This window comes from Echiichthys vipera (assembly GCF_963691815.1).
Source record: "Echiichthys vipera genome assembly, chromosome: X".
In the NCBI taxonomy this organism is placed as follows: Eukaryota; Metazoa; Chordata; class Actinopteri; order Perciformes; family Trachinidae; genus Echiichthys; species Echiichthys vipera.
This window is the reverse complement of record NC_139825.1, coordinates 9,076,696-9,102,855: the sequence shown is the minus strand read 5'-3', so window position 1 is coordinate 9,102,855 and position 26,160 is coordinate 9,076,696. Positions and strand designations below refer to the sequence as shown.

Below are 26,160 nucleotides of genomic sequence, written 5' to 3'. Positions count from 1 at the left end.
TAAATCTCTCTTAGAGCCTGCATTTACGGGGCCTAAGCTGATTTTGTTATGCTTAATGATTGATAATATTTACCACCATAATTATTATAATTTTCATATTCTATCACCTTAGCTGTTTCTTGCTGTTCTGCTGTATTAACTGCCATAACATATAAGTCATATTCACATTACTATGAGACAGAGGAAGTGTGTCTCTCTGTCTGTCTGTCTGTCTTTGTGTCTGTCTTTGGGCAGGGTCAGTGTTAGGGGGTAGTGTTAGGGTCTACATAGGCCTATTTGCCGTGGAACTTGGCACTGGTTTTGGGTAAAATAACATACTGGGAAACAATGGACCCTTTTTGGGAAAAGCAGGGAAAATCTTTTAATTTTTCCACATAAAGTGCAGAATTCCACAGCAAATAGGCCTATGTAGACACTAACACAACCCCTAACCCTAATAAAATGCTGAATAAAAATCAGTGAAGGCAGAGGCTTATGTGACCGGGTAACATAGGACCCTTTTGGAACATGGACCCAGGAAACATAGGACCCGGGACCCAATTTTTCTGCCCCCAAAGAGGCTAAAAAGGCTAATGCAGCTTTAAACATTATTGGTTAGAAATTATCTGTATATATCAATAACATATGTAGAAAATGTTATGCCATTCTTGGAATGATGCTCCACTGTGCTTGCTATCCTATCATAGACAGTGAACTGAGGTACGTCATGAAATAGTATTCCACTAGCTTGCTGTTAGCTTTAAGATAGTGATGATATAGATGTGTGGTACCTTTCCCCACAGCAGGACAGCCTTGTCAAGATCCTCTTCACCTCTTCAACCTGCCTCTGCTGGTCTTCAGTCCACTTATCCTCTTCCTCGTCAGACGCTGCCTGGCCCTCCACCGAACGAAACAGCTGCTCCTCCACTAGATGCCACAGCACACCATCATCATGAATATTCATTATCATTATCATAGAGGGTGGTAGCCAGAGGTGATGGGAAGACAAGACTTGAGAATGCAGCTTGCCGGCAATGGACCGTTTGGGAGAGGTGGGCTTTTGTAAAGCATGTTTGCACGTGTACGAGCACGAGCACGAGCACGAGGCCTACGGCGGTTCTGAAGTCATTTTATGTGCGCCTGTTCGGACATAGAAAATAGAAGGACGGACCATGCGCGGACATTTAAAACAATGGCAGCGAAAGGTTCACGTTGGCGTGATGTGGAGGTGGAGTGTTTACTGCAGATTTGGTCGGATAAAAATATTTAAAAAAACACAAAAACTCTGACGTCTATAGAAAGATTTGTAAACAAAGCGACGCATCGCGATGACGTCAATCAATGCAAGTGACGTGTTAAGGTGTGATGACATATAGGCAGCAAGAAGCATTCACCGAGGCCCAGGTAGTGTGAGGGCGCACTCACACTGTCCTTCCTTACCATGCCCAGACAGGTTTTACGAGTAAAGCCTAGTTCGTTTGACCAGTGTGAGTGCAACCGCTCCGCGCCAAGCTGGAGCCAGCTGGCCGTCCACGGCCCGTTTGAGAGAGGTGGGCTTTTGTAGAGCGTGTTTGCGCATGTACGAGCACGAGCGCGCGCACGTATATGAGCACGAGCACGAGGCCTCCGGCGGCTTTGACGTCATTCTATGTGCGCCTGTTCGGACATAGAAAAAAAAAAAAGACGGACCATGCGCAGACATTTAACAACAACAAAAATGGCAGCGAAAGGTTCACGTTGGTGTGATGCGGAGGTGGAGTGTTTACTGCAGATTTGGTCGGATGAAAATATTCAAAAACAGTCAAGACGTACAAAAACTCTGAGGTCTATGGAAAGATTTGTAAACAAAGCGACGCATTGCGAAGACGTCAATCAATGCGTGTGACGTGCTACGGCGCAGTGTGAGTACAAATGGGCCTGGCCACCGTGGGGAGAGGGAGGGGGGGACAAGTACCCTAAAGCACGGGGCACGGTACGGATGGACAGTGTGAGTGCGCCCATAGACTGTATATTGCTGATGGGCAAATGAGGCTTCATGGAGCCTCGTTAACCATTAGTTGTATTTGTCGAACCCATCTGATGGAGCTCTTGGCTCAATGAATGGTAATTCAACCCTTTGTTGAACAGAGAGCACCATCTAGTGGAAAATAAAGAAAAGCTTCATATAGCTACCTGAAGCCTCATTTGCCCATATCTACTGTATATAAAGATTGACGGCTTGACAGCTCCTCAAAAGTGAAGCCAAAACATCTGGATTGCCCCCTGATGGCTGGCTCCAGCATAGGTCATTAACCCTGCCCCCCTCCGTGTTAACAGATGGGACATGGGCCAAACTAAAATATCGAACTACACCACAAATACATTTTTCCAAAAGACAGCTAGTTCTTATCATGCTGATGTTTGTTCATGTGTTAATTTTTCAGAAAAGTTTGTTTTTAATTAGTTATTTAATGCTATAAAAATGGGGTGAAATGTCATGATTGGGCTCAGTCCATACAGTATGTCGAAGTGTAAGATACTGCTCCCCACATTGCTCCTGCAGGCTGTGTCATCAGTGTATTTTGAGAATTACATTAGTTTCTGATGTGTATGTCAGTGTATGACTGTATGTGGAAGGTGGAGATGCGTTGTCCCCCTTATTATACCTGTCTATGGACAAAACAAGCAATACGATGTCACAATGGGTTATCAGAACTTGCTACATGTGTTTCCACTATTTTCTGACATTTTATAGAACAAATAATGGTACAATTAACTGATGTTTATGTAAGTTTATCATGCATTTTGAAGAGTGAGACTGGTTTTTTACTCTCCTTGACTGCCCAGTTTAGAGACATTAGCAGTGGATCCTGTGCTTTCATGAGAAACATATCATACTCTTATCTGGGGTCGTCACAGCCCGCCCTGTCGGAGACCATCGGTCATGTTGGGAGCCAAAGCAACATCTCTGGACCATCCTGCTGCCAGCACTCAGCTGCTGCTCTGCCCTTGTGCTGCTTGGGAGTTGTAGATTTGACACCTCTGACCTGAAAGAGAGCGCTGTTTAAGTTTAAGCTGTTGTACTGCATGTTCTCTACAAATACATGACCCCATTTTTCCCTCTGTGTGTATGTCTCGGCACATAAACTGGCACTGACCAAGTGTCCAAAGCTGCTCTCTGCATAGGTTTGAGAAAGATGAGAAAAGTTCAGTCCAAACCAGTTGCCAACATCAAAAAGAACATATCAAGTAACACAAGGCAGTGTGTATTAGGCCACATCTCCAACCGCCACGATAATTTTATAGAGGCCTGTGATGTTGTATGCCAAATCTGGGTGGGGTAATTGAAGCCAGACACTGTATCTTTAAGGCATTTTTACAGTAAAGTGGGTCAGTGGTGGAATGGTGCCGTTTCTGTGCAGGAGTTAGCTTGCAAGATGTGAGGTAAAAACACATAAGCTGACATATTAAAGTAGCACAGAAATGTTGAAGCACATGAACAGTTTATAAGCTCTATTGCATGCCTGCAGATTAAAATATATGTAAAACTTTTATTCTATAGGTCATATTTTCCCTTATGTCATAGTAACATTCTAACATACATTACTGAAAAAAGCCTGAGACTGCAGTTTGCGCTGATCAATCTTTCTGTAATGGTTTGAATTTTCTCAGTTTCTCCTGCTGTCTGCTCTTTTTGTGTTCGGGGAAATCCGATAGGGGGGCTTCGTAAATCACAGAATAAGTGTTTCCAGATGATGATGTCTTGCTGAAAAAAGAGAAAATCTCAAAAAGGTTTGCAACAGCCTGACTCTTTGAAAAAAAAAGAAAAAGAAAAAAGTCACAGAGCACTCATGCTTATATCCTGTTGGCACGAAGCAGACTATGCCGTAAGACAATAATATACTCTGCATCTGTGTACTACTTTAGTTTTCTTCGTGCAAAAGTGTAGAGAAACAACTGACTTCACTGAAAATCAATAATTACAGCATGACGTCAGGCAATCAATCAGAGAGTCATGTTTAAGTTAGTGGGGGCTACAGTGGAGGGAAGAAAGGATCTCACGTTGGCCGGCAGCTGCACTCGGACCAACATAGACGTGAGCGAACACAAAACTTTGCTGGTTGCTGTGGAGATGCTCGGACTCTGGAATGAAGTGGTGGGAGGCTTTTTCAAATGCAAGCTTTGGTGTGACTTATTGCACTTTAATTGACAGTGGTTGGAGGGAGGCTGCAGCCTGTGTCCAGTGAATACTGTAGCAAGGCCAGTGCATCTTGCTCAAGCCTTTGACATGCATAGAGGTAAAAAAATAAATAAAAATGGCTTTGTGTCTTGATGATGAAAACTGGTCATTGGGTTTTGACTGTTCTTCTGATTTAGTTTTATCACCTGGTTTGAGAATGACCTGAAGTCTTTTAACATATGAGTGAGTGGTGATACATTGATTGATAGATTATATAAATTTTTTATACATTTTGGGATACTGTATGTTTACAATATACTCCAATTAAAATGTTTAACATTTTATACAACTTAAAGCTGCACCAATCAATGCTCTTATATTTATAATATAATGTGACGGGTCACTCATAGTGGTGAACCTACAGATAATCATCTGATTTGTAGTTTGCCTCATATTTTAGATTATTTTAGCTTCTTGACTGACTTCATTGTTTGGTTCAGTCTCATTGTTCTCATTAATCATTTCCAGCTCAATAGGTAGCTGTTTTCAGCAAAAAAAAAACCTCAGATACACATTGTACACTAGACTACTAATGGTAGACAGATAAAGTAACCCATTAGCTATTGTAGCATTTAGCTATAATATTCCCACTAAGGAGCTGACAAAGACCAAAACAAAGACAGAAGGAGAAGAGCAGTCACTTACATTTGCCAGGTGGACAGAAACACAAATTAAAATGAATGCTAAAAACTACAATAAAAATCTTTATACCTTGAATATTTGAGGGCTGTATCTCTGTCAGTTCATGCTGACCAAGTATCAAAAGAAGGATGACATATAGCATATTGCCGTTTGTCTTCTTTAAAAGAAATGGAAATAAACTAAAAAAAACAATTTCTAAGGTCATAAATCAGGCGGATAATTAAGGCAGAATTTAGCAGTAGCCATCACCTCATAGTGTGCGAGGAAATACTATACAAGTGTAGACATGTCATGAAATTTAACATTTCCTGAACTGCCTGTATGGTCTATATCAAAGGCATCTCTTAGCTTATCTGTACAAATTGAGACTTGAAATAAACTTTTTCAGAATAACAATTCTGAATGGAATACTGAAAGGAAATTCATGTACTTTCTTATTCCTGCATGTGACTATATGCTACATAAATGTTATTATTCTCAGGTTAGTATTATTGGCCTGGCAGAAAAAATGCACTAGTAACTCAACACACTGGGTAGCCCTACGCGTCTAATGTATGGTGCTCCACTACAGTCTCTGTTGTACACCTGGTTAATGTTGTCAAATTCTCACAAAACGACATAGTTTGGCTTAGGCAACAAAACCACTTGATTAGGGTTATAGGAAAAGATTGTGGGTGGGTGAAAATAAGTGCGTTTGACACAAACCGTGGCCTCCTGAGTGAAAGTCTGGTGTTTTGCCTAAACGAGCACATGCTCTGAGCATCTAATATTGGACAGGTTAACGGTTGAAAGCTGTGACAAAAACGGCGGTATTGGAGCTGGTTAAATATACAGTATGTGGAAGTATCTGGTGGCCTATGTCAGCCTAATTATTACTACATCCCTCAAAGAGCACACACAAAGAGTGAAACTGTACATGAAAAGCTCTATTGTGCTATGTCAGGGCATTTCTAATTAATAAGATCCTGTATTCTGCCCTATTAGTGAAAGTTTAAAGCTTTTCTTTTGGCCTCAAGGGGGTAGTCCAGCTGTTTGTTGTTAGAGCCAGGACACACCAGGAGTCCTCTCTGTGTTTATCACAGCGCAGCTCTGAAGTGAACTTTCCATCAACAGCCGCCCCCCATCACTGTTCCTCCTCCTCTACTCCTCGAAGAGCAGTTTCCTCTTTCAGGTGTCATCGGTCAATGATCTCTTCTCTGCAGAGGTTAAAAACAAGCCCATGAGGTACCTGAGCTTGAACTTGATGTTCAGTGCTTGTTGGTGCCCTGCAGCATGACAGAGACGGGTGAGGGGTCATGTTTACGTAGCTGACCATTATTAATCAAGACTCACACCCGTACTATGAAAAGGTTTCTGGCATACAAATAAAACAGCTTCAGTGTTATTATTATTCAGCTCTAGCTGAGGACTCTAAAAACCAATGGCTGCAACATTTACAGAGGGTAGTTAAGCTTGCCTTAGCGAGCAAAGTGCAAAGAAAGCCCCAGAGTCAAACAAACAAGGGTATTAAAAGTAGAGGGAACTGTGGGGAGAGAAGACCGACAGGGGTGGGTGGCATAAGTTTACAAGATATTTTGTGTGTGATGTATTTCTGCTGATGTCAGCATACCTTTAAACCAGAGAGGGGGAGGGCAGGGCAGTGGTTCAGTGTGAAAGTGAACAAACTTGGCAGAGTAGGTTTTTTGAAAGCTGTTCAAGAACAACAGTAAGGCAGCAGCAGACATGGGTCCTTTCCACATTATTTAAAGGGAAGGAATGCCGTGGCAGCACCTGCTCTACACAATGCTGCAGCTCTTGTGCAGAGGCAGATAAATGGTCTGCTAGACCCTCCTCTCCCCTCTGCTCTGAGGCGGCGTGCAGAGAGCATGAAAAGGCTGGGAGATTATGCCTCCCCTGAGGCCTTCCTTCAGAGGGCCAGGGGTGAGAGGCACACAGAGAAGAAGTCTGCTGGCATGCCGATAAAATGGAAAGTGAGTTTTAAACTTGCACACTGAGGACACACGTGCTTGCTCTCTAGAAATCCCTGGACTATAAATAGAGACACCTGGATTCAACAGGAAAATAAATCGGAATACATTTTGGAAGAACAATGAGTAAAGTTTATTTTAAGGAATGGTTTCATACATACGTCTTTTCTTTGGAGAACAAAAAGAAGATGGAAAGCTGAATGAAACCATTCCTCTCTTGTGGGCCTTGCAAAACATGTCCATCATTTCATGAACAAACAGTTGAGTGTTTGCTTCTTCCTCCAGATGGTAGGCTTTACTCCCCCTCATTTCTTTTTGTTCCTCACGCTGTGTTCCCTATTGTCTAATCCCTTTTGCCAACAGAGCTCTATAGGCTATAGTGGCTGAATTAGAGTCCCTTTACCTTCATGAGTGTAAAATACAGAACTTAAAGTGACACTTTAAGACAACCTTATTATACAAAGACTTTCCTGTTAGAGGAGCGGCTCCCACTGTTCTAGCGTACAATTCAAAGAAATAATAGACATGTTATGCAACAACACCCACATATCTTAAGTTTCATACTGATGTTGACCACATTTTCTACCGACACTGAACTGACGTCTGCTAGATTTGATGGGAAGCTGAAAGGGGATTTTCTAGATGAAAAATGTGGACATCACCAAGCGCTAATAATGACTAAAAAGGAAATCAAGATGCAAATCACATGTTACATATTACATGTTGCCCTCATCCGCTGTACCTACAAAAAGTAAGGCACTGTAATTCTCATGTAATCAACCTACACATTACTTTAGACATTACGTCTAGAGCAAAGAAGGAAATCAGGTGACTTAGTATGAGAGCACCAAACTCTGCATAGGGAGGAGGGGACCAGTTTTCATGTCCTGGACGCACTAGGACAAACCAGGACCATTTCTCTAAACTTAAGAGAACCATAAGAACAAGTATTGCAGAGGAGTTTGACTGACAGTTACCGTTAGCCGTTACTGTTTACACAAAAGTTATCTTAGTCCATGGAGTGAATGCTTGGCCTATATAAACCCTAGTTTTTGCCCGTCTCCGGTCACTCAGCTGCTGGGACAAATAACGCCCCCTTAGCTTCACTCAGTGCTAGCCTACAGTAGCTGCGCTGAACAAGAGACAACCCTGGCAACCTGCAATGTCCAACGCTATTGGCTGCTACAATGGAAACAAAACATGACAGAAAGTCATTCTCAAACCTGTCACGAAAATTTTAAAATATCAATTCTGACTAAATATATTTTTTTATGGAAAAGCAATACTATCATTCTGTACCCCTCAAAAAGCCTGTGGCTGTCGGTGCGTTATTCTTTTTCAAATATGGCTTTTAATAAAGATTCTACATATTCAACCTTTAGCCGATCACATAACAGTTGTCTTGTTGCCTAAACTTAATGATAGTTTTGGTACCAAAACTTAATCATCAACGTTTCTTGGCTTAACTTAACCCATCGCAGTCATGTACCGGTGTTTCACAGTGATAAATAGAATGTCTTTTCATCTGAGTTGTTGTGAATTGTTCATAAGATACCATAAAAACCTAGTGACAAGAATACGTAGAGGAATACTCTCAGGTCTGCATAGAAAATATGAAGCTAGAGCCAGCAACTGCTTAGTTTAACACAAAGACTGGATACTGGGTGTAACAGTTAGTCTGGCTCTGTGCAAGGCAACTTCAGTTTTAAACCTAATATTTTTGTACTGATTAAACAAACAAAACAAAGAGTGAGTTTAAGCTTTGGTACCCAGATTTTGGACAAAGCCTGCTAGCTTCTTAACCCATTTCCAGCAGGAAAGATGCAAAAATATTCTCAAGGGTGCACTGATGCCGGGTAAAATGAGTGGCTGTCCTACTGTGTTAGGCCTCATATAGGTGCATTAATATCATAAGGATGCATTTAAGCATGTCTATGATGATATAATTGCCCCTTTCTTGATTTTGTTTTTGTTCATGTCATTGTAAGCGACTTTGGGTCACTGAAAAGCGCTATATAAATAAAATGAATTATTAAAAAAGGAATTATTATCTCCATCTTTATTATCACTGCGCTTAAGTGTAATCCACAGGACAGAAGCAGTGCCAGCTCTCAGATCCAGCAGCATTTAAATTAATGTCATTATTATAATCCCATCAGTTTAGAAATAAGCCACAGGGATAAAGTTACAGTCGATCCTAAATGTTTCTTTGATAGAAAAGAGTGACTTTTCCTTTCTTTTGTTCAGTGCTGAGTAACATTTGACTTGAATGAATGTGCTCAGAAAAAACAACATTACATCAGCCTTTTGTGTTTCTGGCTATAACACAAATTTGCTCAGTGCTAACTGTTGAGAAGTTGTACAAAGTTTTAGGGCTACTAACGTGCAAACAATGCAGGCATTGGTCCCACTGCAGACTGCTCAAGCTTTTCATGTGGGATTCAACAGCATTGACCCCCATGGCCCCTAACACCAAAGTCTTTCGCCATATATTACACCTTGCTTTGTTTCCTGTCGGCGCCAACCACCTACAAAACCATTTGTCATTAAACCTGCATCTGCCCATCTTGGCAGCTAGCTAGCAACCATGACTCATGATAAGAAAAAGAGGTTAATGTCTAAAGCTAGCTAACATAAATGTAACAAAATTAATATTAATGTTCTTTCATTGGCTAATGCTAAGTTCATCAAAGAAACACACACCACTGGATGTTTCACGGTAAACTACTGTGCATGTGACAATTTTCCCATCAGCCTAAGGCTGGACACACTGGCCAACTATACCAATACAGGTAATTTCATATTTCAAACACGATATATACAATGATATAACATGTGCAAACAATACAAATACATTTAAAAAATAAATAAGTAACATTTCAAGTGAAATAATCTTGATATTTCAATATTTCAGATTAGATTTTCAGAGAAATTTGCTTGTTATTATCAATGCAGATTAGGCTACATAATTGTGTATCACTATCTTAATATATGGTTTAATCATGATAGGATTCCAACGAAAGACGATAAATTATCATTTCGAATTATTGCCCAGCCTTACATCAGCCTTAAACGCACCATCTGCAAATGAGATTCTACAGAAAATTTATAGTAAATAAAAGACAATGTATGACCCTAATTTCCTTGATTTAAGATACGAGAACCCTGTCTAACCCCATCAAATGGACATCTGACACTTAGACAATGAATTGAAAGAATAATGACTTCATTTTAATGCAACCCAGAGTCACACAGTTTTTAAGCAAGATGTAAAGGAAAACAAAAAGCATTTTCATCTCACTCAAATCTTAAAGGACAACACCTCAACTGGCACCTTTCTTTCTGACCCTCTCCTCGGATGAGATGTGACTGGGCAAGCAAAGATGCTTTTTTCATGGAGCTTGGTTGCTAAGATCCATAGGACTGGGGTGCCTGTGTGGTATTGTTCATTGGGAGCAGAGTGAAAGAAGTGAGCGGAGACTGATGAGAATGGTCAGTCTGTTGAGGTTCTCACTCAATGGAGCTCTCTCTTGACAAGTCAGAGCCTTTGTGGTGTTGAATTATTTGTCATTAGGGTATCAATGGATGGGCAGTGAAAAGACTTTGGAATGCATTCTGCATAGATTAGGAGAGTTTAGGGTTTTGAGAAGGGTATTGTGGTTGCAAAATTTGTTATTTGTTAGAATCACCTATAGGCAGGTAGTAGGAGTGAGGATTTAATGATATTGGTCTGGTTGTGAATGTGTCATGAGTCCGTAATAACAGCTTTAGATAGATGTTACAACTATTTAATGACATCTGCTGCCAAGAAAGCCAGACCTGTAGACACTGGTTATATAGTTGGAGCTGGGACAACAGATGCAGAGATAAACATAAAACCAACAGCTTTGTACTTTAAAAGTCCAATTACACCCTTACTTCTACCAAAATGAATAGTTCCCAACAGTAGCGGAGCTCAGGCAGTACCGACCTGCCACACACGATGCCTGTTAAATAAACCAAAACACAACAAGGCTGAAAATTGGAAAAGTAAACCACATCAAGCCTTCGTAAGCAGCATGGCAGAGGTTTCCAGGCATGAAGCCAGATGTAAACAGAATAATTTCACTCCATACAAAGGATTATAATTCATTCTGGTTCATTGTGGCCACAAAGGCCTCCCTAATGCAATAACCTGCCAAAACAAGCCTTCTTCCTAATGACATGATGAACAGCCAGACACTGGTTTTGCTCAGGGTTTGACAGCTGACTGGATAATGAAGAGGTACAAAGGGGTCTTACAGTCTATGCTCTCTTTCTGTGACCTTGGGACAACGTGCAACGTTGAAGTAACACCCTTATTTCTATATCAATACAAAAGCAAAAAATCAATATCAAAATGTTAGAGGTAAACAGTGGATTATAACTGCAGAAAATTCACTTTCCAACGGGGCGGTAGCCAGGATTTTAGAAGTTCTGAGGTCATGATTGCAACCCACCTTCCACCTCCAGCACCATCGCCTGAATACAGAGGAGACACCAAGAACTCAACACTCTAAGATCGCTTTGTTATTTGGACTTGTCTTTTTTTTTTTTTCACTTACTGTGTATTATCTGTAAATTGTGTTTTGTATAATTTCAAGAAAAAAATAGGCCATATAGTGCACAGCTAATTTCACTTGTAAAATATTGTAATACATTATACATTATTCTTATTCTCATTATTACAACATGTTCTTTCATCATTCTTATTTTCATAATGACAAAATTTTGTAGGCCACATTTTTATTTCATCATCGATATTTTTAAGGAAATGTTTCCCAATAACAATTCTGAGTTCATAATATCACTTTTTGTAATGTCACTTGTCATGACAGTGGCATTGTCATTGTGAACAACAGCTAACCGAATTAGCCACTTCGCTCCTGTTAGCTAAAGAACAACAATGTCAAAGTCATTCTGAACAGTAGATAAGTGCTGCTGGAAATTAAATGTATTACTGAGAAAAATACCATAATAGAATAAAAAAGCATTTTTGCATTATGAAATAAAATGTCTATGGTGAAATTAAAAATGAATGAAGGAATAACATTTCATAATAATGTCTCAAGTTTTAATCACATCTTCAATAACTTCAGAAATTGTTGGTTCATTTAGCACAGTATATTCATTATTTCACAATATCTTTTTATTTCTAAAATATAGAACATTTTTGGTGTTCCATAGACCTCGACCCTGTCTTACAGACAAAAGTGTTTATAAATGTTTCAAAACACCTTCTCAATCTCCCTCCTGTTTTTTTGTCTTGGCGTAAATACTTACAAGTACAAATGGACTCTTGGACAGTCTCTCCTCCTCCATAGAAATTCATGATTCATTATTGAACTTGTAAAGTGATGGATGTGTGAAAAATAAAATAAAATGCTATATATGATACAGTGTTCCCTTACCTGTAGTACAGGAGCTCTGATTCCAGCTGGAGGATGTGCCTCTGCAACGTCGGCACATGACTAGCTCTGGCCTCCAGTTCCTTCACCTTACCCAGGCCGCTGAGCAGCGCCTGCCTGGCCTCCTCCACCTTTCCCCTCATGTCCACCTGCTCCCTCTTCAGGACTCGGTTGCAGTCCTCTAAAGCAGCCACAGTCTCTTTAGAGCTCCATAGCTCCTGCTCCAGTCTCTCATTACACAGCATGGTCTCCTCTACCTGTCGTTCTCTGGAGCTCCGCAGCAGCTCTATCTCATGGATAATGTTCTGCAGGCTTCTCAGGTTACTGTAGGTGCTGCTTTTCAGGTTGGTGTTGCTCAAACTTTTCTGGGCCGCTTGTTTCTGGTGGGCAGCAAAACAGCCTTCCTCTGGTTTATGTTTGGAGTGGCTTTTCCACAGTCCTACCTAAACGTGCAACAGGTGACAATAGGGGACCAGATCAACATATTACCCAAAACCAAAGTGTTGCATTCCAGTAAATGTGACTAGGAAGATGATATAAACTGTAACTAATGGCTTTATAAGATCACTTAAAGCCATTAATAGGAACAAGTTTTTGGTTACTAGTTTGTGAAAAGTTTATCTTGTAGTTATGTCATTAATAGTCAAGTCAATGATAAACTATTATAATAAGCTATCAAGTTTGCAGTTGTAAACAATTTTTCAAAAATATTGGACACCTAATAGACCACTCTGCAGTAAAAAAATGTTAATAAAACAGTCAATTAAGGATCAGGTTTTTGTACAACTTTCTGATAAAGCACATTGTATTAAGCTGATTAAAGTTGAATATGTAGAATCTTTACTAAAAGCTATATTTAAAAAACACCCACAGCCCTGGGGTGTTTTGGGGAGTACAGAAAGACAGTGTTGCCTTTCCAAAAATATAAATATATTTAGTCTGAATTATTATTATTTTTTTTTAAATTTGACAATTTCTGTCACGTTCTGTTTCCATCGTAGCAGCCAATAGCGTTGGGCATTGTGGGTTGCCAGGGTTGTCTGTTGTTGCTACAGAAACAAGAATAATTTTGAGTTGAGAGCTAGCTAATGGATTCCACACCACTCAAAGAAAGACTTCCAGCTGAAGAATGACTAACGTTAAATACTGTTGTCAAATTAATTGATTAGTCCAAATGAGTCGTTAACCTGAATGATTCATCACTTGACACACTCTGCAACAAACCTGGCATACCGGCTGCGACTACGATCTTAATTGTAACTTATGCTTTATTTTGGTTAATAAACCATTCATTTATCAGTTAAAAGTTGAAGTTAACGCGACAATAATGAGTTAACACAAATCCCTCTAAATGCCACTATTTTTTTGACACGCGATTAACGTCCACACGTTCTTCGGCCCTCCCTGTAGTTTTGGAAATCAGGAAGTGATGCAGCAGTAACATTGTGGATTGCAGCAGAAACAAACCTCCTTGAGTGGAAATGAATGAAGAGGCTCTTTTGAATGGCAAGTTCATCTTCAAAACCAGATGGTTCTCTGGACAAGACCAAAGTTATCTGCATTTACTTTTCATTTGAACTGAGTTACCACAGGAGTACATCCAGTCTTTTTTGACATTTTTCGAGCATGCAGTACCTTTGAGGTTATTCTGGAGAATATTCTGGACAATATTTGTCATTGTTTTGGATTGTTGCAATAATAATAAATATACATTTTCATAAAGCAAGCATATTTGTCCACTCCCATGTTGATTAGAGTATTAAAAACTTAAAAAATATCCCCTTAAGGAACATTTAGAACAGATCGTTTTTTCTATAAAATTTTAATAGTTTTTAATTAATTTGGAGATACCTATAGACAATAATGTGATTAATTGCAATTAAATATTTTAATCGATTGACAGCATCATTAAAAGTCATTATAAAGAGAAATATTTAGGATGCTGGACTGTGGGAAATCTCTCTTGCTGGTAAGTCATTGATAATCAAGTCCTTAATTAAATCCACAATAAAAAGATTGTGAGTTTCTCGCTTTAATAAACCATTTAGTCTGCGGTTATGATGTTAGTGATGCATTAATGAAAGGGTAATGGATTTATCAATTTCCAACAAATAATAATCCTCCTCCGCCTCATCATCATCATAATGCGTAATTTACTAATGCTGATAAGTTATGAGTCATGGGTTGCCAGGTTGTGAAAAGACTTACTTCTGCTGTTGACTTGTTGGACAGTGAGAAACCTCTGGTACCACTGGTAATTTACAAAGGGTTGATATTGTAACTTGTACTGTTAATAGTTATCAATCAACCACTTGTGCTTATCAGTTATACATTGTTAGGCTATAACTTGGGTGTGTTGGTGGCAGCTGTTGTCTTGTGTCTATGCAAGAATATGCGGGAACAGAAGCCCTATAAGCACCACGGTTCCTGATGCCATTGTGCCCATTGACAGCTTCTTTGATCCAACTGAATGCTACATTTTTAGAAGACAGTATTATATTAAAGATCTAAGAAGGGTTTTGTGAGTCAAAGCCACCTTCTACTTAGCAGAATAAATGGCAACACTATAATAGGGGTCAATTTTGCTCTGGCCAAATGCTGTGTGAAAAGGTTAAAAAGGCTTTCAAAGCATATCTTTTTTATGTAAAAGAAGTTTTTTTCTTAAAGCTTGTTTGATTGAATGTGTCATGAAGGGCTGAATGACTTTAAAACTGTTCAGGGATTTCTTCTTTTTTTTTTACAGTGAAGATTTCTTTGTTTCTCTGGCACAAAGGGGAGAATAAGTAACAAGAAAAACAAAATTAACAACAATACACCAAATTGTAATTTTAATCAGCATCTGTATAAGAGCTCTGTTACTCTTAAAAGCTAATCTTCAGAGTAATGCATTTGCAAAGCCTATCATTACATTATATGATAAATTGACACAATAATAGCATGGACATTACTTTAAAAAGAAATGTGTTTGTGTTGTTGAGTGAAGCTTAAACATGTCCTCTTAATCATTTTTCAAGTGACACCTGCTGATTTTGGTTTAAGTGCATCTTTATCTGATACACTCCACTGGTCCAAACATTAACCTTTAGGCTATGCAAGATTATCTCAGCTAATTTGGTGATATATCAATTAACGTATGAAGTAGGCCTAACTGTGAATTAATATCCATGATCTATTAAATCGCATAAAGTCATATAGTGTGCAACAAGAATCCCTAGCCTACATCATGCATCAAATTGCACCAGTGCATTGGTTAAGCATTTCTGATGTATATGACTTTAACCCTTGTTATAAAGTGTTACTGAATAGGAATGTAATGCACCAGCAGCATCAGCTCACCTGCAGAGCCAAACAGCGGGCATCGCTGCTCTGAAGTGCGGCTCGCATGTCCTCAATCAGCTCCCTCAAACTTGCGTTCTCATCTTCCAGTTTCGCTATTCGGTCCTCTGCTTCCTCCAGGGCCACGATCTCCTCATAGCACTCTTTGGAGCAGGATCCGAGCCTGCGGCCGGATGCGTGCCGTCCCTCTGAGGAAGGACCGGACTCTCCGCTCGCACCCACAGACACCAGCTTCTCTCGCCGCCTCAGAGGGCTTCTCAGGCGGATCTGAGTCTCTATGTGCTCGCTGTCCTTCCCGACCAGCAACCGACCGTTCTCGTACTGACAGCCCGCCTGGGTGCTGAAATATCCGCACAGTTTAGCGTGGAAGTGTCTGAAGGAGAGCTCACTGGGTAGACTGTCTAAAACACCAGTGCATTCTGTGTCCTCCGAGTCTTTGTTTAGTCCCAAAACTTCGCACAAGATGTTAAAATCCTCGATGGGAATTTTGCCTCCACCTTGATAGTCCATGTGATGAAAAATCTCCTGCAGGTATTGATCCAATCCGGTAGCCAAAACTATAATTTCGTTCTCCACTCCCCGGTCCAGTCCGTAATGGTAAGCCAGAGTGCTGACTATCCATTGTGTCCTGCGCGCTGGTCGACCATACGGATCAAAGGAGTCTACTGCATCCATCATTTCTACTGAGATACATCATATTTCCTCAAACTGAACACAGTGACTTTGTTTCTTCTTCTCGTCCTGTGTATGTGTGTGTGTGTATATGTGTCTGTGTGTTGTGTTCATCCTCTCAGTGGAAGATCTCAGCAGACTACCGGAGCTGAAATGAGGCGTGTGTTAAAACAGAACACATTTGAATTTAGCACTGCCCCCAAAATCCAGGAGTGAGAATGAGTCCGTAACAACACACAGCCTACTATACTGCCGTTTGTCTGGTTGTAATTGCCACCAGGTGTGTAAACTTTTGTCATTCACTTGGGTTCAACGGTCCTTGTTAAGATGTAAGATGCCCAGGAGACGAATATGCTGTGGAGCAGAGGTAGCCTATTCCCAACTCTCTTTTTTTAAACTGAAGATTGTTTTAGTAACATGATCTTGACGCAGTGGTAAAACACAAGCTCATAGCAAGTTTGTTTTGTTTTTTAGCAAAATTTGCACCTTGCTTTATTCCTGATGCAGATGCATGAGCTCGCTTGTATGCAGATTTTCACAACAGCTTCTGATTGTGAGGCTCATGGTGAAGGATGAAGCCAGGCAACTTAAAGTGAAATTCCAGCGTAAAATCATCCCATGATCTTTTTCGGCACCAATGTGCTCCTTCCTTTGGGATTGACTTTGGTAATCGATTTGAATGGACTTTACTATGAGAGGAGCTGGTACAGGGGCCAGTAGGTAAGTCTTTAAAACACTCTTTTAATAAACTCTGTGTTCTCTAACTACGCTGTTGGTGCTCTGTTTTCTGTGTAGGGACTCTTCTCATGCTACTGCAGAGGTTTGCTGTTATTTGGAGCAGTATTAGGGATTTAAAAAGACATTTGAATGCATTCACCGTGCTGCCCCGATGTAATCACTGACAGCCAGGTCCGGCTGTTAGCGACTCTCCGGCATTTCTCCGTTAATGGTTGTTACAGGAAAAAAAAAACTGTCTTGATGGTTCATTTGATGTGTGCAAGTGTCGAAAAAGACCATGGGAGGATTTTACACCGGAATTATACTTCAAGTAAAAGCAGGTGAATAATAATAATGTGTTTAAATACTATGTTACAAGTAAGTCATGTATTCAGAATCTTAAGAGCACAAAAGTTAAATTGCTTCAGATTTCAGAATTTCAGAATCATATACAGTCTGTTATATTATTGGATTCGTAGCCTATTATTGATGTATTAATTTGTTTATCACTTTAATGTTGCAGCTGGTAAAGATGGAGCTCATTTAATTTCTTCCAATACTGCTGGGTAGTTTAACCTGTAACCATACATCATTATTTATTAGTTGTTTTATCATGGTTTTATCTCCTATTGGTAATCTAAATCTACAAACTAACTAAGTTATCAAATAACTGTAAAAAAAAAAACGGTGACACAAGAGGAAGGGCAAGTGACCTGAAACGAGAGGAGAGTTACTTTTCAAAATAAAAACATGAAATTCACAAGACAAAAAAACCCAAGACAGGACATTCCTCACTGCGGTGTGACAAATATAAGCCTAATTATTGTTTCAGAAATGTCCTACTGCCAAGTGTTTAGAATGTGTAAAGAAAGTGTCTATCTGGAACTGTCTGGCATGATGTTTTATAGGCAACAAACCTACTGTATAGGCAGGAGAAATCTGAATAACATCAGACACAACAGTAAGTGAGGACCATAGACATAAAGAGTAGACGCCTCATCGAACGTTGGGCCTATTGGCGCTGACGAGCGGTGGAGCCGCCATCTTGGCCCGGTCGCCCGCTCCACTCAGTGTAAGGACAGGACACGGTTCAGCGTATTTTAATATTCACAGTGGGATTAACAGTAATAGAATATTCTGATATATGATATATGTGATGTATGATAGGTGTTTTGCAAACACTATAAATATAAACACAACAAGAGAAATCATTTATAGAGTATTAATAGGCTGTATTTCATACATGAATACATAAATCTCTCTCTCACTCACTCTCTCTCTTTCTCTCTCTCTCACACACACACACACACACACACACACACACACACAAACACACGCAAGCACACACACACACACACACACACACTCAGAGAAAATTAAAATACATATAAATCAAGAGTATCAATACAATTAGGTCAGAGAGAGAGATGACATTTTGGACACATCTAAATACAAGTCAAACAGACACACTTTCATTTAAAGCACTAAAAAAAAAGCAAGAGCCGAACCCTATATGTTTATAAATATTCAGAAATGATCCATGCTCTGCCAGTCGCATAGTCGTGGTAGTGGAGAGGAGAGGGAGGGTCCACATTTGAGCGAGTGTGTGTGGTATAAAAATATATATAACATTTTGTTAAATCGATCATTTTCACACTGTTTTGTTCTTGCACAGTTACCAATTTGAGTGTAGCTCTAATTGGTAAAGAAAGTGATGTTGTAGGAGTACTTTGTATAGTATCTAAAATGACTGTGTCCTTTGTTTTTGGGCAAGGTCTAATTATGTGAATGTCTTCTTTATTACATATTTTAATTATGTAGTAATTGTATTTAATGTGCAAACAAAAACACGGGGCATAGTTCAGTAATATCCATTTTAAATTATACAAACCATTTAAGATTTTTCCTTAGTTAAATAAATGTATGATTTTTTCTTTTCAGACTGTTTCAACTTCTGTGGTACAACTGAACCAAAAAAGCCTGGACTCATCAGTTCTGCTTTACAAACATGTGACGTTCGTCCTGCTTTAAGTGGAGATGTGGAGAACCAAGTAAAAATGTATGGAACATTTTGTTCAGCTGTGAGAATATCGGGCACAGAGTGGAAATACATGTTCACGCTTGCCTCGTAAATCTCTGATTCATTCTTTATAATAAACCCCACATCATGTTGCTCCTGTTTGATGAAACAGTTTAACAGCAAAGGATATTGGTCAGATTCTGCAACTTCTCCTTTGATAGTATAAACTTTAAAAAAAAAAAGTGACATGACATGAAAAATTATCTCATAATTCATCTCAATGTCATGTTCAATATTTAAAAAAACAAAACTGAGAATATCTGAGGTGACCTGAGATTAACTGTCTCTGAAGTGTCTTCCTCTCATGAAACCACAGCACATCCTCCGCTGACCTACTGCTGGAAATGTGCAATCCATTTACACTAGACCACATGTACGACAACCCCTCTCCTCCCTGCTTCTCCTTTCATATCTACACAGGCACACACACACACACACACACACACAGGCTTGCACACACACATCTGGCCGGGGGGTAAATTAACTAACATTCCCACAGAGGCTAATCTCCACGCCTCTACTGTGACAAGATAATAATAATAAAATAAGGGACAGCAGCTCCTCTGGCAGCTAAATATTTATCTACCTGCCACAGCCTGAGGGACTCACTATAACATTCAAAAATGCATGGATTTATGTATAATTGTTTAAAACTGTACTGTACCGTACTGATTATGAATTGTAATATTGTAATATTAGATTAGAGCAGGAATACGCTGCACAGTGCTCTGGCATCTTGTTCCTTCTGCTGCTCAACTCATAGGCTCAACGAGTCACTCATAGAACTTATCTGGTAGGATGACCGATCCAAGATGGCGGCCGCATTTCTCGCGGCCCAACGTTCGATGCGGCATCTACTCTTTATATGTCTATGGTGAGGACAGCTACACGCCTCACTTCCTTCACTACAGTGGTTGTCATGGCGACGCGCTGTACTCAGAGATATGTGTTGTAGTAACTTTGTGTGACAGTTCACTTTACTGACGGCACATAACACTCAATTTTACTAAGTTTAATGACTTAGCAGCTATGGAAAGTCCAGGTAAAGGGAGAAGAAGTGCAGAGGTAGGCGTAGTTATAACAATTGTATTTCACATTGGAGTTTTCAAGAAAACTTGAAATTAACGTTAAACGTCTTTGACGTTAGCGTTTCACGACCACTTCAGACTCTTATCCGGGCCGACAGGAGGTGAGCATTGCGCACAAAAGAGAAACAACTGTAACGTATTACTGAAACACAAGCATAGTTGTCAGATAATTAATATGTTCTTCCATTTCCAGAATGAGCTAGCTAACTTAAAGCAACTTGCAATTTAGAAATAGCCTACAGACTAACGTTTTATAGACTGTAACGGTACAGTAGCTAACTGTAACTAAATTAAATTTAAAAACTACCCAAATCCAATCAAGTGACTTATTGATAATTGTGTAATCAATGCATTTTTATTTGATTTTGAGGTGCTAAAATGATACATTCATTCAATCTAATATATTAGGGTACCTATACTTTGTAAAATTAAAGGGTTCCAATCCCTCAAAACCCCCTTAATCTGTAAACTGTATTATAATGGTTAACTGTATTAATTTACACCAATCTATAGGTTAAACCCATTATTACCTGAGTACTGAATATGTTAATCCCTTCAAATATCATTCATTTCCACCTGAAAATATTCCAGACACTACATCAACAATTCCAACGTGATGATTATCGACACATATCTCAAACTAATGTGTACATTGATAGGAGGAAGAGCAATTCATATATACTTAATTTGATAATTAATGGTGTTAGAAAATAAGGTATTTAAGGTGTTTTAAAAGTATTTAGTTTTCACAATTTCAAATTAATTCATATGTCTCTGGCTATCATGTGTTTAAAGGGTAAACTAAGGTTTAATTAAGATTATTGTAAAAAATATATATAATATATAATAATATATATAATAATATATAATATATTTATAATATAAATATATATACTGTTTTATAGTGGCTATAGAACACATTCATTTCATTTTCCCTTTTCTTGTTTTTTTCATTGAAAATGTTACAGTGATATAAGACCCCATGGCCAACATGTCAGAGACGGGTCTTTGCAATTCACAGTCAGACTGTGATGATGGAAACGTTACAGATAAAGGACAGGAAAACCCACTCATCCTTGAGACTGATTTGTTGTCCATGAAGCATGGTTTGGAAAATAGGTCAGCTTCAAGTGAGGATATCACAACACGCACAGATGACAGCTCCTATTACGTCACATGGACAGTTGATATTGCCCTAGCTGTCCCAAGAGGTAGGTTTGTCATATATAATATATATACTACTGACATGAGCTCTATGGCAACATTGATAAGTACTCAAACTGAAAAAGTGTGAAAATATTTGTGTTACTTCTAATGTAGTTATAGATAACAGATTAACGTCATCATTGATCTAATTAATAAACATTTGTCTCTTTTAGTGGAAGACGTTGATGTCCCTGAAGCTCCGGAAAAGGCTAAGAAAACAAATAAGGACTCATGTACTGTTTTGGTGAAAGCCCATAAAGCTCAGAGCTGCTATCATATTGAATACAAGTTGTTGCCAGGTGATGCAGAGACAGTAAAAGTGGACCTCGTATTGTTTGGGCCAGCAGCCAAAATGTACAAAGAAGAAGAGCTCAAGGTAAACATGTCCTGCTAGATGTGTGTGTGTGTGTGTGTCTATGTGTCTGTGTGTGAGAGTATCCCTTCATAAACAATTCATGGGCATCCTGACTCAACAACAATAAAGCAGCTACATTGTCTAGAGTTACATCAAATGACCCATCACTGCTCAGGGGTTATTGTCATGAAAGAGTTGATATCTGGTAACAAACATTTCAGAACATCCTGGTCTTGAAAAGTAAGTACCTCTATTGCAAAAATAAATATGTGAATATTGTAACAGATTTTGAGAACATGGCACGAAGGAGATCAGGCATGGGTTGGTTGGACCCAGAATTTCCAAGTCAGGGTCAACAGGGAGATGCTGATCAGTCTACTTCCTCATAAGATCAAGCTCCAGATATGGAATAGTAAGGAGAGATTGTCCAGCCAGGCCCGCTGTGAAAGGCTGAAAGCCTTTAAATTTACACAAGATCAGCCTGGGGATGTAACAGACATGTGTGGTGAGTATCAATTTCAACTTGCTTAAAAAATAACCCAAACTAATTGATTACTGTGTTTTTATATGAAAAGATATCTTCATTCTCAGGCAGTATCAAGACTTTGGTAAACAAAATGAGAACCTCAAGTGAGAGGAAGTCAAGTACATCTAAAAAGCACAGAAGTGATATATTGTTTCATTCCGATTCAGAGGTTGGCACAGAAACAGGTAGTCTACAATTTCTACCATATTATGACATATAATCACTGGTAAACAATGATGCCATACTGGTTTGTGTATGCACACTGGTTTTCATAACCCTGTTAATAAAAAATAACTGTCTCCTCATATTGAAGCAGATTTTCAAAAACCTGATGCTTTCAACCTTGAGGATATCAAAAAGAATGGTACTGCCTCAGTTGAAATCAGTCCCATTCATTTGTTGGCAGGTGAGTTAACCTTTCATTAATCTAAAATGGTGTTTAAAACAAATCATTGTTAACCCGCGACCCTTGATTATCAGTTGTATATGTCTCCTGGTTATAACCACTTCTACCTCAGTGTTACTTTTATCTTTATTCTATTTTTGGATGCCTGGAAGAGGTAAACATATCCAGTAAGGCAGTTTATCAGTTTAAAAAAAGGCAAAGTTGAGAGGAAGGTCTGAAAAAAACACATAATTATGTGTTAAGTAATGTTTTTTCTGGTTTTCACCCCTTAGATTTATCTTGTAGAAGAAAATGTAATTATAGTCGAATGATGGCCAAAAATGTGGTCCAACGTAGTTACTGTACAAGCATCATTAAGCAACTTTTGTCTAGGTATTACTTATTATACTAGAAATTAGGGTCTGCAACCATGCTAGTAATTCTATGAGGCTGCACTTAGGCAAAGTGGTGTTTTGCACTAAATGCTAATAATATGCTAACATACTCAAAATTACAATAATAACATGCTAATATTTACTCTATTCTTTATCATTAGTTTAATGTGTTATGATGCTAAGATTAGTTAAGTAGCACTAAAACAAAGTACAGCTGAGGATGGAGGGAATGTCAGACATTTCACTCAAAACTAAAAGTGTCAAACTCACGGTAGCACTAGAGTAAATGTCAACAGGTCACCAGTCATTGGGATTCATCCTCTTTGAATGTCTCTGCTAAATGTCATGGAGATCTATGCAATATGGATGGACCATACGTTTTAAAATTTCAGACAAAATATTAACCATGAAAGAAAACATTTTGTAGTGATTTGTTTTTGTGACTGCCAGGTGAGACGTCATTGACAGAACGCTTCCCAGTCTGTTCATCTGGTGTAGTTGAGGTCTTGTGCAACATCTCTCTGGACCAATCATTAATATCTGACCAACTGAAGGCTGAACTCAATCCACTGGTGATCACAATTCTGTCAGCCACCTCAATGCCTTCTTCCCCGGTCACTTTCCATGTCCTACAGGTGCGTCTTAACAATATCACAATTAATACAAAGCGTGTACTTCACTTGTGTGTTGAATACATTCCCTTCTTAATTCGCTATTTAGCTTCAACCCATTCTCATCTCAGCTCGCCACAAATGGCTGATTTATCAGGACCCCGTGGCAACATTTGTTAATGCGCTTGGTAGCCCTGTGCATCAAACTGTGATGCTCCACTACGGTTGCTGTTTTAAACACAGGGAATTCAAACAAAACTATGCGGTTATGTTTAGGAAACAAAACCTAAACTTTGGTTAGGGTTAGATCCTGTGTTTATTCAACCCATCCTCCCTACACAGATTCTCAGATTTACAGCTAGACATACTTATGCCTTGTGCGTCTGTGTCAAACGCTGAGGGCTGTGACAAACAGCGGGATAGAGTGTTAGAATTAGATATACACGCTTATGCATTTAACAATGAGCTGTGATTTGAGATGGTTCAATGTTTTTGTTTTCCCAGGAAAAATGTGTGCCTGTATATTGCCAGTACAAGTTCCACAACTTGAACATGCACAGATCAAACTATCACAAGCATGGTACCAACATCTACTTCCAAGATGTGAATGTGATCCTGACTGGCTTGATGAGTCCTGAAGAGCTCAAAGAGTTCCTCTTCAGTCCACCTCTAGAGATAGAGGTTCATGATCGTGACAGAAAGTTGGAAGAAACTCCAAAAACTCAAATTCAGTCAGATGATGACATCCTGTGTGGTGTGGCACTAATAAAACAGAAGACAGCAGTCATGAACACTCATGGTATTGCTAGGCTGAACTTATCTGAGCTGCTACTTGGGAAGAGAACCCTAAAGGTGCACTTACAAATCAAATGCTGCCCTCCACCTCCGCTGCTGGACAGGGAACGTAGTGCACAGAACAAGAAGACGACAGAAACAGCAGCTAGCATGGAGCCCATGCCACAAGGCCATTATTTTGATGCCAATTCTCAACTAAAAGTCAAGGTTGAAATAGCTTTTCCACTCAACATTAAGAATGACTGCTGTGAACTCGAGTCCTGTGATGGTCTGTTTGGACGCATCATCTACCTCTTTGATTACAACAACTTCTTTTTCATGACCAAGCTGAGGTCAGAAATCCTCAAAATCAATGCATCAGCTTTCCATCTGGGCTCACAATCCCTGGAAAAAATAGAGAAAGCCCTATCAAATTACATAATGAATTTCAAGCATGATGAGAGCAAGGATCTGGATTTTGTTACAGGATTCCATGTGCTAGATAGGAGGACACACATCTTTGTTCTTGAAGGACTGAAACATAAAGCAGTGAAGAGACTTTGGGAGGCTGTTCCTATGAAGTAAGCCCATGAACAGTATCTGCCCTAACAACTCATACAACCAGTTTTCAGCTGTGCTGTCTATTTGGAAACTGTTTAAATTCCAATGAGAATCTGCAACTTGTGTGATGTTTTGCAGGCTAATTGGGAGTGAGGAAGAGCAGGTGATAGTCCTCTACAATTCAAACCTGGGTTTCTTCAGGCGCATCTATGACTCATTAGATGTGGGCCTGAGTCCTATCCATTTATATGAGTCAATAGAGACCATCATGGCACATCCTCTGGTCTACATTCGAGGCATGGTCCCCCGACCCTGCTACCAAGCTTTGTTAAGGTACCCATTTAGTGAGGTTATAGTGGTTTTATTGGACCATACCTGTGATTTGCCTGTTTTACTCTATTTACTACAAATCATGAATACCGTACATTACAGCAAACTCTGCTGTTATGTTTAAAGCAGAATTTATTCATTATTTTTTGGCAATTGGGGGGATGTGAAACAAGCTGTAAACAAAGCACTGACATAGGAAATAGTAGTTTGACAAGATAATTTGTTACCCGAGCTTGCTTGGATAAAGATTATATTGGGTAAAATAAAATGAACTACAATACAAATCATGTAATTAAAGTATACATACTTATACATACTTTAGTTAAGCAGCTAAAACTTGTAAATACACTGGTATGATCCTTACAAATTATGCATGAATTCATCTTTTTCAAGTTAACTACATACATAAAAGGTATATTTCTGGCTAAAATGTAATAAATGGCATAATATTATTCACCATGGTAACTATTTATTACATTACAAGTGTTTTATATTTTGCCTAGGTTAAGCCAGCTTTGTCAAGTAAGGCAACTCAAAGATGTGGTGCAGTCCAGCCTCTTTCCCTCAGCTGACATGATTCTCAGCATGAGCAAGGAGTATGGCACATATCCTGTCCAGTGGGTGCAAAAAAAACGGCCAAACACTGAGGTGGACATGACCACTCTGCCTGTCTGCATGAAAAGACATGCACCGCTCGACACACACACTAGAGAATACATGAAATGGAAACTTAACAGCCACCCTTTGCAGTCCAAGGACTTCATTCAGGTCTGTATTCCTAAATAATTCTGAGCAGAACCTAACTTATTAACAGAGCCTCATACTTGTGTGTTTCATCATTTTCCAGGACAATATTAAGAAAGTGCAAGAGAAAAGTGAGCGGAACCAGAA

General features: G+C 39.2%; 1 protein-coding gene across 2 annotated transcripts in view; it reads right to left on the bottom strand.

Moving 5' to 3' along the window:
* efcc1 (EF-hand and coiled-coil domain containing 1) overlaps positions 1-16,343 on the bottom strand; it is a 27,913-nt gene extending 11,570 nt beyond the window's left edge. For both annotated transcript variants that reach the window (XM_083939397.1, XM_083939398.1), the window contains exons 1-4: positions 15,570-16,343; positions 12,237-12,676; positions 2,857-3,005; positions 771-906 (exon numbers count right to left, since the gene is read on the bottom strand). In XM_083939397.1, coding sequence (XP_083795523.1) covers positions 771-906; positions 2,857-3,005; positions 12,237-12,676; positions 15,570-16,247 — 1,403 coding nt within the window. In that variant the 5' untranslated portion in view covers positions 16,248-16,343. The remainder of the gene's footprint in view (positions 1-770; positions 907-2,856; positions 3,006-12,236; positions 12,677-15,569) is intronic.
* Between the last annotated feature and the right edge of the window lie 9,817 nt (positions 16,344-26,160).